Source organism: Mastigoproctus giganteus, chromosome 10, assembly GCF_048544385.1.
Source record: "Mastigoproctus giganteus isolate SK-2022 chromosome 10, ASM4854438v1, whole genome shotgun sequence".
NCBI classification, from domain to species: Eukaryota; Metazoa; Arthropoda; class Arachnida; order Uropygi; family Thelyphonidae; genus Mastigoproctus; species Mastigoproctus giganteus.
In genome coordinates, this window is record NC_143584.1 from 205,871,716 (window position 1) to 205,887,809 (window position 16,094).

Below are 16,094 nucleotides of genomic sequence, written 5' to 3' on the forward strand. Positions count from 1 at the left end.
CACCTGAATGCTGTTTTGTGATCACTGTTGATCTTAAATGCATTGATACTTTAACATGTTCATTTATACACACACTGCCCTTTAAAATAGTATTCACTGCTGAAGCAGCGAGACCTAATTCCTGTGCAATAGATGACAAACTTTGTCCTGCTTCATACTTCTTAATTGATCATCTTCATTTCTAAATCAATTTTGTTTTGTTTCCTAGCACTGCCACCACTTGCGCTTTCCATTGGTTGCTTTCCCTTCATCATTGTAATAAGTAAATAGGAATGAAGAGAAGATTCTGAAAATTTATTTGTTTTTTATATGATTGAAGATTTCATTGAAGGGGAAACACATTTCACCATAATAAGGTAAAAACTCACACAATTCCAGTCTTCGGGATTATCGCAAATGCAATAAGATCGAGTTTACTACCCATTTATAATAGATTGCACTAACAGAAAAGCCCAATAAACTGGAAAGTGCAAATTGTTTTTATTGTTTTATGGTTGTAACCTCCAGAAATGTTCTTTAGAAAAATATCAACAAAGGCATTCAAAATTGATTCTTACAAAGGATCATATGATAAAGATGAAAGGGTAGTGCTCCATTAAAATGACCTTTTAGTGAGTTAAATAGCTTAGTTATATAGCGAAAATTTCAACTTCAGGAATCTTGGAATAAATTACAAAAAAAAAAAAACACAATGTGTTATTGGGTTCGCATTGCGATGTTTTCATAATACTTCCATTTATTCCTGCGGGACGCAAAATACGTTTCCACGATTTTTTTAAGTTTACACCAGCCAGCAAAAACTTACATAAAGTCGAATTTACGGAAGTCGAGTATTATGTAAGTCAGAGAGTGCCTCTACTTTCTCTCATTTATTTTCATCCAACATTTTTTAATCGAGTTTAGCAAATAATAATTAATAGATTACTGTTTCAATTCAATAAAAAAAAGGTAAAAATTTTATTTTTAGCATTTAATCTTTTATAATTAAAACAAAAAGGTGTAACTCATAGATGCTACATGACTGTCTTTGTTAAATTGAGGGCATCAGTGATGAGAAGTTAAATAAAACTTTTTTCTCACAGAAGTTATAGTTCTCTTTATTGTACAATGAATTTTTTTTTTTTTTTTTGCTTTAAATGCAACATGTTTTATTTTAAGAGCAACTACTTCATTAAAATTATCAAGGGGAAATACTATTATTTAAATACTTAATCAAATTCTTTATTCAAAACTCTAGATTTAACTTAAGTTTAGTAAAAATATTTCTGATTTGATCTTTAATTCTTAATTTTATAAGGTAAGAAAATATATATTTAATGAAGGAATATTTTTAAAAGTTGGAAATATAAGTTTTCAAAAACATTCAGGATACTTATGTGCAGTATGCAAGTCTAACACACTTACATTTACATTCCTTCTGATGGCCACTTCCATAATAGCCTGGATTGCATGCACATTCATAACGACCACCTTTAGTTCCACAAAAACAATTGGCATTAAAATCACAGCAGTCTGCACCAGCACTACAAAATGTATTACACAGTGATGAATCCTTTGCAGCATCCCAGCTAACCTCTTTAATATCTGAAAAATAATTTATTTTTATATAGTGAATTTCCCATATTCAAAATTTCAAAATAATCATGCATCAATTAGAGAACATATTCATTCTGCTTCCTCATGTTATTTGCCCATTCAAATACTAATAAGGAAGGGTTATGCTCTTAGTTAAGAAGCACAGAAGATCTAAGGCAGTGCATCTAGTGGACAAGGGTAGCCAGTACAACATTAAGTCAGTTTGGTATCACACAAGCACTCAGGAAAAAAAATGAGGGTAGGAATGTGTTATAGGTTTTATGATTGTGATGGATATAATGAACTGTACAAACATAGAGAGTAGACAGTAAATCAGACTGTCTTATATTGGGGGGCTTTAACTTTCCAGATAGTGACTGGAACTTGTGAACTGGTCACTTGCACAGTAGCAAGATGAGGATTTATTGAATGATTGCTTTCTACACAAGTGTGTTAGAGAGGCAACAAGAGAAAACAATACTCTTGATCGGATTATCAACAACAACCTTTCATGCATTAAGAATCTGCAGATAAAGGACCCACTAGATGGCAGTGATCACAGTGCATTGACATGGAATTTACTTAAGACGTAACTACTGTCAAGAGCAAAGGGAAGGGCTTTTGCTTTTGTAAAGGTGACTACAACAGTCTCAGACAGTTTTTAAATTCTGTGCAGTAAGACCAACTGATGAAGTTACCAAAAGCAAATTATAATGAGAAGTATTCAAATTGTAGAAGCTACTAGGCTCTTTATATCAAATAAGAGATACTGTTCAAGGGTTACACCTAATGGATGTCAGATAAACTGAGGAGGCATGTGGCAAAGAAGAAAAATGCAAGGGATGCATATAAATTATCAGGTGATACAGATGCCTACATTAGGTATAAGTCAGTCAACAATCAGGTCACAAAGGAGATTAGGCAAGCTATGGTAGATTATGAGAAGTATCTGGCGAGGAATGTAAAGAAAAGAAGAAAGACTACTTATGTAAACACTAGAAGGAAGGGGATGAATCACATTCCCTCAGCATTGATCCTCTAGATATAAATGGTTTAACCGTTGATGGTCCTGCTCAGGTTGCTGACAAACTGAATAGGTATTTTGCACCTACATTCGCAAAAAGAGGAATTTTTTAGGGATGGTGATGCCAGAAGTGTGTAAAATTCTAACAGGGAGTCGAATGATTTTGTGATAACCAAGAGGAAAGTGGAAGAGAAATCATTGAAGCTAAAGACAACTGGGGCAGATGGGATCTACCCAATTATATTAAAGGAGGCAGCAAAAGAGATAAGCAAACCTGTAGTCATGATTATGAGAGCATCCTTGTATTCCTTATGTATTGGAGATATGCAAATACATCTACAATTCGCAAAAGGGGTCAAAGGATGACATGAGTAATTACAGACATATTAGATTGATTTTTGTTTCTGTGAAAATAATAGAGTTGCTGGTTAAGGAAGAACTGCTGGACCATCTAGACAGGAATGTATCTATACTTCAGTCACAGCATGAATTAGTTAAGGGACAATCTTGCATGATCAACCTGATTGAATACTATGATACAGTAACAAAGGAACTGGATTAAAAAAATAAGTTTGATGTCACATTAGCATTAGTAGAGGCATATGATGCAAGAAAGCAAGCTTATATAGCATCAGCCAAAAAATAAAAATAAAAAACCTTTCCCCTTTCACCTATCTATTCGTTCTAAATGGTTATCTAGTTCTGCCTTGAATTTATTTAAGCTGTCAACTTCTACAATGACAAATGGAAGTTTGTTCCAGCAATCAACCACCTGATGGCTAAAGGCAAATTTCCACACATTTATTTTATAACTGTCTTTCCTCAATTTGAATTTATGTCCCCTCAGCCAACTAGTCTAGGCAAGAGGAAGAATCCCATCAGCACTGAGCTTGCTCAACTCGTTCAAGGCCCTATACATCTCAATCAGATCACCTCGCAGGTGTCTAGTCTCCAGATGCTGCAATTTGTAGACTTAAGCCTTTTTTGGTAACAGCAACCCGTTGTTCCATTCACCAATCTCACTGTCCTTCTCTGTACTCATTCCAGCAGCTCTACATCCTTCCTAAAATGAGACTTCCAGACCTGTATACAAAACTCAAGGTGCGGCCTGACTACTGCCTTATACAAGGGGATAATCACCTCCTAATCCCTGCTATAAAAATTCCTGTATATCATTCACAAGACACAAGCTACTGTGGCAGCCTGTCTGCACTGTTAAGAAAACTTCATATCTGACTGCACAATTATCCCCAGGTCTTTTTCATTCTTGTTCTTGTTTATACTCCGGCACAACCACCAGGTCAGTGATGGAGTATAAACAAAAAAACTAACATATTTGTAATACTAACATTTATATTGATGATTTATTGTAAATAATCAATACAAATGTTAGTGTAGTACCACACAGTTGATACGTTACTCTGGGGTTACTGCTACCCATATGCAACACTTTACATTTGTCAATTTTAAACTTCAATTGCCACCTCTCGGCCCATCTGCTCAACTTTTTTAGATCCTTTTGAGTAGCATAGTGTCATTAACAACCCTGCCAACCTCTGTATCATCTGCAAACTTCGACATTAAGCCTGATATAACTTCATCAATATCATTGATAAATAAAGGCCTCCATAGCCGAGTGGTCAGGAGTGGGAGTGCAGTAGCACACACACTTTGAGTAAACCAGGGTTCAAGCCCCTGACTACTAAATATGGTCGATCTGCCAACCCACACTGGACCACGTGGCAGACTATGGTCGAATTCCCTCAACATAAATTGTTGAGGAGGCTTCCATCCTGCAGTGGGTTGATAATGGCTGCAGTTTCCCTTTTTATTTATTGATAAATACAGATAATAACAATGCGCCAAACACTGAACCCTGGGGAACTCTACTAATAACATTAGTCTACAAAGAGCAGTGTCCATTGATTACCACTGTCGGTCTTCTCCCACTCAACCAGCCCTTTATCCATAGCAGCAATTTGCTCTTAATGTCATACTTCTCCAATTTGTATAGTAGTCTTCCATTAGTAAAAACACAGAGCTACAAGGCTCAATAACTTCTATGTTATTACAATATATTTAAAAGAGTAAGAGATTGCCTCAATCTTTTACGTAGAATTCTTCCAGTCAATGCTCTCCAAATGTAATGAATAAAATAAAATAAATGGATAACAAAACTTAATGAATTATTTCACTCATAGAAATATGACCAATTTGACGCGCAACAGAATCGAAAGCCGAGGGCCCCCATCTGACCCCGAGACACATCAAACAAACTCAGCAAGACCATGAGTGTGAGAAGGCATTGTGTCAGAATAAATAATTTAAAATCGGAAAATCACTTACAAGAATAAATAATTTAAAATTGGAAAATCACTTACAAGAATAAATAATTAAAATCACAATTAAAAATTAAAATCACGATTAAAAATTTGGATAAACACACAAATTAAATGAAATTCACAACTTTTCCCTTCCTTAAGCAGACAGCGCTTTTCAACTGATCGCCGTGTTCATAGGATGGAAATATCACGAAGTGTGTGTGTGTGTGTGTGTTAGACTCTTAAATGGAGAGATTATTTGTATTGATGCATGCGTAAAAGGATGTCGCACATCGATAGAATTTTTGTGTAGTTTTATTTCAAGAGCAATCAGTAATATGTAGGTTAGTGCAAATGCATCATTTTAACATAGCTATCTACCAAAATAGTTAAATTAATTAATTAAATTGGCATCGTTTTGGTTATATCTCATATTGTGACTGCCTTCACAACGAGTTGCCATGGTATTGTACTACCTTGAATAAATAACATTTCACCAGTGGAGAAGACTATTGTTATTTATTCTCAGCTTTGCCCTTAAAAACTTGATAGTCTATATCACTACGCACCATCAGGCATCTCTCATATTGTGACGTTATCCTTCATAACTGGGTTGTCACTATTGCAAAACCAGGGTACCTGCCCACCCACCAAAGAGAAGCCAACAAGCTTTGAAACAGTGCTGTCTGGGTGGTGGTATCCACTGAGAATAAATAACAATAGTCTTCTCCACTGGTGAAGTGTTATTTATTCGAGGTAGTACAATACCATGGCAACTCGTTGTGAAAACAGTCACAATATAAGATATAAGCAAAACGATGCCAATTTAATTAATTAATAGCTATGTTAAAATGATGCATTTGCACTAACCTACATATTAGTCATTCTACCTCATAGCATGAGGCCTTTGCCCTTAAATATAGAACTGTGTGATTTTTTAATATATTTTAATACCATAATATATTAAAAAAAATCACACAGTTCTTCCTTCTTGCTCGGTACAGGTAAATGATCTTGTATACAAGATTTCTTGTAGTCAGTGCAATTCGTCGTATGAAGGGTCCACTCGGTGTACTCTAGATTTACACATCAAGCAACATGCTGCTTCGGTCCGCACATCGCACGCAACTGCGTCAGAACTGGCCTTTCATGCCATCAATGAAGGTCACACATTCCTATTCAATGAAGTGAAAATTTTAAGCACACAACATAATTACATTAAATTATTGATCGCTGAAACTCTTGAAGTGAAACTACACGAAAATTCTATCAATGTGCAACATCCTTACCTAATTTCGGATTTCTGGTCTTTTTTACGAATGCGTCAATACAAATAATCTCTCCATTTAAGAGCCTAACACACACACACTTCGTGATATTTCCATCCTGTGAACACGGCGATCCGTTGAAAAGCATTGTCTGCTTAAAGAAGGGAAAAGCTGTGAATTTCATTTCATTTGTGTGTTTATCCAAATGTTTAATTTTTAATTGATTTTAATTGTGATTTTAATTATTTATTCTTGTAAGCGGTTTCCAATTTTAAATTATTTATTCTGACACAATGTCTTCTCACACTCATCGTCTTGTTGAGTTGGTTTGATGTGTTTTGGGGTCGGATGGAGCTCTTGGCCTTCGATTCCGTTGTGCGTCGAATCGGTCCTATTTCTATGAATGAAAGAATTCATTAAATTATTTTATCCGTTTATTTTATTTTATTCTTTACATTTGGAGAGAATTGACTGGAAGCATTCTATGCAAAAGATTGAGGTAATCTCTTACTCTTTACTCTTTTGAATATAAGTAGTCTTCCATGTGCAACGGTATCAAAAGCTTTCCTAAAATCCAAGTATATGATATCAAAATTATTTTTTTCATCCAGTTCCTTTGTGACCACATCATAGTATCCAGTTAAATTGGTCAGACAAGACTTCCCCTTAACAAACCCATGCTGTGTCTGAACTATAACTGCAGTCTTGTCTAGATGATCCTGCCATGCTTCTTTAACCGGTGCTTCCACTGGTAATTACTTGTGTCATCCTTTTGTGTCCTCTATTGATTATATACTTAGATTTCAGAAAATATTATGATACTGTTGCACATTAAAGATTGCTATACAAGTTGGAGCAATATAGCATTAAGGGCAATTACCACTATGGATAAAGGGGTGGTTGAATCAGAGAAGACAAAGAATGGTTACCAATGGGCACTGCTCTTCTTGAACTAATATTATTAGGGAGGTTCCCAGAGTTCAGTGCTGGATCCAATGTTGTTTTCTATATTTATTAATGATATTAATGAAGGATATCAGGCTTGATGTGTAGGTTTGCACATGATACAAAGGTTGGCAGATTGGTTAATAACAGTAATGAGGGTATGCTACTGCAACAAGATATAGACAAATTCGGCAGATGGGTTGAGAAGTGGCAACTGAAGAATAATATTGACAAATACAAAGTACTTCATATGGGGAGCAGTACTCTCAGACTAATGTACTAACTGTGTGGTACTACACTCGGGGCAGTGAGAATGAAAGACCCTGGAGCGAGCAGTAATTGTGAAGTCAGATATGAGGTCCTCTGAGCAGTGATTTTGACAGAGTACCAGGACAGCTCATGCAGTGTCTTGAGTACCGCATACATGTCTGAAGGCCTCATTTTAGAAAGGACATGGATCTAATGGAACAGGTGCAGAGGAGGTTAACAAGATTAGTGAGAGAAAAAAAAAAGTACTCTCACCAGGAAAGGCTTTAGTTCTGCAAACTGCAGCAATTGGAGACTAGGTACCTGCAATCTGATTGAGGACTTGAAGTCTCTGAATGAATCGAGTAAGCTCAATGTTGATGAAATGCTTCCTCTTGCTCAGACCACACACACACACACACACACAGGGGGGGGGTGTATACATTCAAATTAAGGAAGGATAGTTACTGGGTATATATGTGGAAATTTGCCTTCAGGTGGTCAATTGTTGAAACAAACTCCCATCTGGTAGTTTGGTAATATTATTTAATTATCTACAATAAATACGTAATTTATTTATTATTTACATATTATAGAGGTCGCTAGTTTGAATAAATTCAAAAAGGAATTGGACAAATTATTCAAAGGGATGGATGGGTGATATTGGAAGTGTTGGTTTTCTTTCTTTTCTTTTTTTTTTTTTGCATCATTTACCACTACTAATATTAAAACAAAATGATTTTATTCCCATATTACACCTATTATGATGTTATAAATTTTGAAATAACTGTGATGTATTGAAAGTGAGAATATCTGATAATATACAACCTACCTTCTCTAAGCTGTTCATTAACTTTCTTGATATAATCAAAGTTTTTCAAAATATAAATATGATCTGGAGATGTAGCCACTCCTAGTAACTCTTCTTCATTGGTATCTGCCACTCCAACTGCAAATATTATTATACCTGAATTTTTCAGCTGCTTGGAAATTGCAAGTGGGCTATGACCATCATTACTCTGACCATCTGTTATAAGAATGATAATCCTTTGAGGAAATAAAAAATTACCATTATTTTCATTATGAATGAATTCATTAATCATTTTTTATTGTTAATTATGGTTAATATCATTTAAATGTCTATAATGAATATATCCATTATAGTATCATTTTTATACCTGATAAGTAATAAATTAATATTAATACATTTATTTCATAGTAATAAATAAATATTTTTCCCAAATTGTACAAGAGTTATTCATGTTGTACACGGGTTAGATTGAATAAATAAATATTTATTTATTCAATTTGCCAATTTACATGAATAAGATAGTGATGAAAAGAGGTATTTCAAAATTAAATATAAGTGCAATGAAAGAAAAAAACTAACATGGCTTTATTCTATCCCCTTCTAAAACTTTGGAAGATAGAACAAACAAATATTCTCAAACTGTCCATATCTGGTGTTACTATGTAATCAGAAGTAATGTTCATGCCTGACCACCTGTCTGATTTTAGCAGTTACAGTATAGTCTTGTAAATGGCTTAAAAATTGTTTGGCTCATAAAAAATCTAAAAACATAATAAAACTAGAAAGGTTTTTGATCTGAAATACATAAACAGAGAGTTAGTTCTGCTATTATTTTGTAGGTATCCATGGGAAATTATTCCACTTCATTCTACTTTCTGAGATAATTTATCAGTTAAATAGCTAGTTGGCATTGATCTCTAGTGAAGCCATGTCTAAGTCAGTCATATTTCTCATGTTTCTTAGCCTTAGCAGAATCACTAGTCAAAAATTGGAAAGTTTTAAATATTAAGAGGCAAATTTACTTCAAGTTATATAAAAAAAAAAAAATACAGTTAGACTGTACCTATGTTCCCTCTGGGAGTTTCAGGACATCATTCAATGAGAGGAGGAGGCAAGACACTGATAAAATGTAAAAAATGTAAACTGCAGTTATTATAAACCCACTGCAGGATGGAAGCCTCCTCAACAATTCATGCTGAGGGAAATAGACCATAATCTGCCACGCTGGTCTCCAGTGCGGGTTGGCAGATTGACCGTATTTAGCAGTCAGGGGCTTGAACCCTGGTCTACTCAAAGAGCGTGCTACTGCACGCCCACTCCTGACCACTTGGCTACGGAGGCCTACTGATAATTAAGTGTTAATTAAAGATGATCTAATGAAAACATGTTATTAAAGAATGTCACAAATTATGAAAAGATCTTGACATCAATGATTCAATAAAGTACATTTTATGTTTTAAAAATAATGCATTTTGTTAAGAATTGGATTAAAGTTTCTGCCTTAAGCAGATTTATGTTCTCTTAGTCTGATTTTATAAAACAGTGACTGACCAATGTGACTAGTTAATGGGGGTCCCTGGTGCACATATTTTTAGATGCCCTAAAAATAAAATTGTGAAGGCGCTGTACCAACAATAATTATATTACTCCAGAATCCTTATGACTTTGGTGCACCCACCCCACTGCATTCTGGTTTTGAGTGTGATCTTGAAGGAAATGAAAAAAAATTACATAATAAATCTGCCGTTGGTCCAGATCACCTTGGCACGACCCTGCCCCTTCCCACAATGGCATCGGCTAATTCACCTGTAGTAAATTTAATGGTTCTAATATATATAAAGTGACTATGTAGATATGTCTGGTACAGCAGTGACTATGCTATACCAGGCATATTTGAACCTAACCATGTTTGGAAAAAATACAAATTTCAATGATCAAATTAATAATATAGGAGTCCACCTCTGGCTCTAACAACAGCATCAATCTGTCATAAAGCACTTTTTCACCAGTTCATTATAGCAGGCAGCAGGAATAGTAGCAGTAGTAGTAGTAGTGGCATGTGATTCAAGAAAGCAAGTGTATGAGCTTATGCAGCATCAGGCAAAAAAAAAAAAAAATTACAAAACAATTCCCTCTAAATGTTTGTCCAGTTCCTCCTTAAATTTATTTAACCTATGAACTTCCACAACGACAGATGGAAGTTTGTTCCAGCAATTAACCACCCATCTGTTCTACATCTGTCTTTCCTCAATTTGAATTTATGCCCCCTTAGGTTTGTAATCTGAGCAAGTGGAAGAATCCCATCAGAATTCAGCATGCTCAACTCATTCAAGGCCTTATACACCTCAATCAGATCAGCTCATAGGTGCCTAGTCTCCAGCTGCTGTAATTTGCAGAACTTAAGTCTCTCTTGGTAAGAGGATCCCTTCATTCCACTCACCAATCTTGTTGCCCTTCTCTGTACACGCTCAAGCAAATCTACATCCTTCCTAAAATGAGGCCTCCAGACCTGTACGTCGTACTCAAGGCGTGGCCTGACCATTGCATTATACAGAGGGACAATCACCTCCTTTTCCCTGCTAGCAAAATTCCTGCATATCATTGACAAAACCCATGACCTGCCCTGGCAGCCTGTCTGCATTGCTCAGAAAACTTCATATCTGACTGCACAATTACTCCCAGGATCGGTCACAATGACTGATCCATCATCCCAAAGGTACTCAATGAAATTTAGATCTGGATTATGGACTAGCTAGTTGAATAGTTGGATTTTACAGTTTTTACACTACTTGCTGTATGAGATGTAACATTACTGTGCTCAAACACGGTCCATACTAATAAAACTGTCAGAGTGTGCACAGCATGGAATTGTTCAAGGTGTTAATGTACAACTTGACATTGATGGTTTTTGGCACAATTAGGACACTGTCTGAAATAGTCCCACACTATGACCCACCTCCTCCAATTTGAACATGGCCATATTTACACTGTAGTAGATAAGGTTTTTCTGACATTCTCCACACTGAATCATCTGATCTGAAGAGCTTCAGGGCCTATTTTCATTGTTCTATAGTCCAAAAAGGATGGGCTAGGAACCACTGCAAATGGCATTCAGAATTTGTTTCTTGATGTGATGTGGGGTTTGTGATCAGCAGTATTGACATGAAAACCTAAGATGTGCAGCTCCCAGCAGGCTGTGACACACTTAAGGAAATCTGAAGATTTAATATAACATCTTCCACGGAAGATACCAAGGAGTGTTGAAAGTAAACCAAGTGTCTTCCAAGGAAGACACTTGGTTCACATTCACCACTTTATTATTATTACCATCATTAGCTATATGGTGCAAGGAAGCTTGAGGCTTTTGCTGCACCAGCCAAAAAAAAATTTCTGAGTTACCCTGAGAAAGAGAGGGAGACCAAAGCAGAAGAGAATCACAGAAAATAGAAGAATGATGATATCCAGCTCAGGATCCTGGGTGTGCCAAGCCTTGATTATATGACTATCACTAAATGTTAACAATATTTATTGACAATTGTATAACTCACCAGATGTGAGCCCCTTCCTTCAAGGACTAATGATTTCTATTCATCAGTTGTTTTGACCTACGTGACTATTTGCACACACCTATATCACTCTCGTTCTTCCATTTCCTCACTAAAACAGGAACAGTTTGACTATAAAGTTCAAAGGCAATCACTGTGGCTTTTATACACAGTGACTGCCTACACACTTTTAAACCAGTTCCAAGATATATATACATTATTTGAAGAAAGTTCACCAACAGAGGGGGAGTGACCATGGCAATGGTACTTGTATAAAACAATATTATCAATTTTGCTAAATCCATCAATAAAGGGCACATAAACACATGCTATTATAGCCAGCAGTTGTTCAATGAAGGAAAGGGGAGGAATTCTATGTTATATATTGTAATAAAAATCAAATTCATTCAGGAGTAAAGAGCTACACCTCACTGTTCAAGGTTAGGACAATCCCAATTGCACATGTAAATCACCATTGAAGAAAACACACATTCATCATGCAGGGTAACTGCACTGCAATAACCTGGTTTTATTTTAAGCTAAAACTGAAGTGACATTGTTAGTATATGCTTGATTATATGACTATCACTAAATGTTAACAATATTTATTGACAATTGTATAATCAAGCATAAGCAATATAAAATAATATTCTATTATAATCCACCATATATCATCAATAATCTACCATCATGGGAATGGGTTTTATTTAATTTATTTTTTTTTGGTTGATACTATATAAGCTTGCTTTCTTGCATCATATGCCTCTACTAAGGCTAATGCTAATTATATCACTCATGTTATAATCTATCATTATAACACTGATTTCAATTCCATATCACTATAAAAAGATTTCAAATTTATATCATAGACATTTTGATATTTTTAATGCATTTTACTTTGAAAAAGTTTAAATCTCATAAGGTTCCCACTAATAATATTATTTAATTAAATATTAAAAATATACTATCATGAATACCCAAAATCTAAATAATTAAAAATATTCCCTTACGAATATCCAATGTCTAAGTAATTAAAAATATATGCATGTGACATAGTCGTTACTGTAAGTATCATATAATCATTACCCAATGTATAAAAATAAACATCCTCCTCATACCAGATAAAAATGACCTGAGTTCAAGTCCAGTCAATGACGGGACGAACTTTTATGGGTCACATTTTCACAACTTGTCTGAGTTAGTCCATTTCAGGTGAGGCTAGCATAGTTTTTTCTATCGTAAAATCGGGTTTTTCGTTCAGCAAACAGAAAATCGACCTCAGAACACACGCAATTTACACATGGAACAATATGGTGTTAGTTGCTGATGCTCCTAAAACCCTACTACTATACATTCACACATGAGGAGTTATTCAGCGAGGGGAATGCCAGAGGTGAATTAAACTCTGGCAGTGAGCTAGACAATTTTGTAATAACTAAGAATGAAGTGGAGGAGAAATTGTTGAAGATAAACATAAAAAAGGCACCCGGGGTGGGTGAGATCTATCCAGTTATATTAAAGGAGGCAGCAAAGGAAGTAAGCAAACCCTTAGCCATAATTATGAGAGCTTCCTTGGACTCAGGGGAGGTACCCATAGACTGGAAATGTGCAAATGTGACCCCAATTCACAAAGGAGGATCAAAGGCACATAATTATAGACCTGTTATTTTAACTTCTGTTCCAAGAAAATTAATGGAGGCACTGGTTAAAGAAGCATTGCAGGATCATCTAGACAAGACTTCAGTTATAGCTGGGACACAGCATGGTTTTGTTAAGGGAAAGTCTTGCCTGACCAATTTTATTGGATACTATGATGTGGTCACAAAGGAACTGAATGCAGGGAATAACTTTGATATCATATATTTGGATCTTAGAAAGGCTTTTGATACTGTTGCACATGGAAGACTGCTGCACAAATTGGAACAGTGTGGCATTGCAGGCAAATTGCTGCCATGGATAAAGGGATGGTTGAGTGGGAGAAGACAGAGAGTGGTAATCAATGGACACTACTCATTGTGGACTAATGTTATTAGTGGTGTCACTCAGGGTTCAGTGTTGGGTCCATTGTTGTTTTCTGTACTTATGATATTGATGGTATATCAAGCTTAATGTCAAAGTTTGCAGATGATACGAAGGTTGGCAGGGTTGTTCAGGACACTAATGACAGTACACTGCTGCAACAGGATCTAGAAAAGTTGAGCAGATGGGCTGAGAGGTGGCAAATGAAGTTTAACATTGACAAATATAAAGTACTACATAGAGGAAGCAGTGACCCCAGAGTAAAGTATCAACTCTATGGTACTAGCATTAGCATTAGTAGAGGCATTTGATGCAAGAAAGCAAGCTTATGCAGCATCAGCCAAAAAAAAAAAAAAAAACCCACTTCACCCCTCTGTTCGTTCAAAATACCTGTCCAGCTGAGCCTTAAACTTATTTAGGCTATCAACCTCCACCACAAGGGATGGAAGTCTGTTCCACCAACCAACCACCCGCTGGCTAAAGGCAAATTTCCGCACGTCTATCCTACATCTATCTTTCCTCAATTTGAATTTATGCCCTCTCAGGTGATTTTTCTGAGCTAGAGGAAGAATCCCATCAGCATTGAACATGCTTAAACCATTCAAGGCTTTATACACCTCTATCAGATCACCTCGCTGGTGCCTAGTCTCCAGACACTGTAATTTGCAAAACTTAAGCCTTTCTTCGTAAGAGCACCCCTTTGTTCCATTCACTAATCTTGTTGCCCTTCTCTGTACTCGTTCCAGCAGCTCTACATCCTTCTTGAAATGAGGCCTCCAGACCTGTATACAGTACTCTAGGTGTGGCCTGACCATCGCCTTATACAATGGAATAATCACCTCCTTATCCCTGCTGGAAAAATTCCTGTATATCATTGACAATACTCCATGAGCTACTCTTGCAGCCCGTCTGCACTGCTCAGAGAACTTCATATCTGCCTGCACAACCACCCCCAAGTCCCTTTCATTCTCTACCACTGTCAGTGTAGTACCACAGAGTTGATACGTTGCTCTGGGGTTGCTGTTTCCCATGTGTAGTACTTTACATTTGTCAATGTTAAACTTCATTTGCCACCTCTCAGCCCATCTGCTCAACCTTTCCAGATCCTGTTGCAGCAGCATAGTGTCAGTAATGTCCTTGACAACCCTGCCAACCTTTGTATCGTCTGCAAACTTGGACATTAAGCCCGATATACCATCATCAATATCATTTATAAATACAGAAAACAATAATGGACCCAACACTGAGCCCTGAGGGACTCCACTAATAACATCAGTCCACGATGAGCAGTGTCCATTGATTACCACTCTCTGTCTTCTCCCCCTCAACCACCCCTTTATCCATAGCAGCAATTTGCCTCCAATGTCACACTGCTCCAATTTGTGTAGCAGTCTTCCATGTGCAACAGTATCAAAAGCCTTTCTAAGATCCAAGTATATAATATCAAAGTTATTCCCTGCATCCAGTTCTTTTGTGACTGCATCATAGTATCCAATCAAGTTGGTCAGGCAAGACTTCCCCTTAACAAAACCATGCTGTGTCTGAGCTATAACTGAAGTCTTGTCTAAATGATCCTGCACTTGTCTAAATGATACTACACTGACAATGGTAGAAAATGAAAAGGTAAAAAAAGGTAAACTGCAGCCATTATCAACCCACTGCAGGATGGAAGCCTCCTCAACAATTCACGTTGAGAGAAATGGACCATAATCTGCCACGCTGGTCCAGTGCGGGTTGGCAGATCGACCGTATTTAGCAGTCAGAGGCTTGAACCCCGGTCTACTCAAGGAGTGTGTGCTACTGCACTCCCACTCCTGACCACTGGGCTACGGAAACCCTCAGAATGAAAAGGACCTCAGGGTAATTGTGCAGGCAGATATGTAGTTTTCTAAGCGACGGGCTGCAAGAGTAGCTCATGGTGTCTTGTCAATGATATACAGGAATTTTTCTAGCAGGGATAAGGAGGTGATTATTCCCTTGTATAAGGCAATGGTCAGGTACTCGATCCAATGATGTTGGATTGAGTACCGAGAAGGGCAACAAGATCAGTGAATGGAACAAAGGGTTGCTCTTACGAAGAACGGCTTACGTTTTGCAGATTACAGTGTCTGGAGTCTAGGCACCTGCGAGGTGATCTGATTGAGGTGTATAAATGCCTTGAATGGTTTGAGTATGCTCAATGCTGATGGGATTCTTCCTCTTGCTCAGAATAATCACCTGAGAGGACATAAATTCAAATTGAGGAAAGACAGTTGTAGGATAGATGTGTGGAAGTTTGCCTTTAGCCAGAGGGCAGTTGGTTAGTGGAACAGACTTCCATCTTTTGTTGTGGAAGTTGAT

The 16,094-nt window shown here is 36.7% G+C and overlaps 1 protein-coding gene across 2 annotated transcripts in view; it reads right to left on the reverse strand.

Moving 5' to 3' along the window:
• LOC150079806 (sushi, von Willebrand factor type A, EGF and pentraxin domain-containing protein 1-like) overlaps positions 1-16,094 on the reverse strand; it is a 216,402-nt gene that overhangs the window by 185,883 nt on the left and 14,425 nt on the right. For both annotated transcript variants that reach the window (XM_090383990.1, XM_090383991.1), the window contains exons 2-3: positions 8,212-8,426; positions 1,405-1,584 (exon numbers count right to left, since the gene is read on the reverse strand). In XM_090383990.1, the coding sequence (XP_090240116.1) occupies positions 1,405-1,584; positions 8,212-8,426 (395 nt within the window). The remainder of the gene's footprint in view (positions 1-1,404; positions 1,585-8,211; positions 8,427-16,094) is intronic.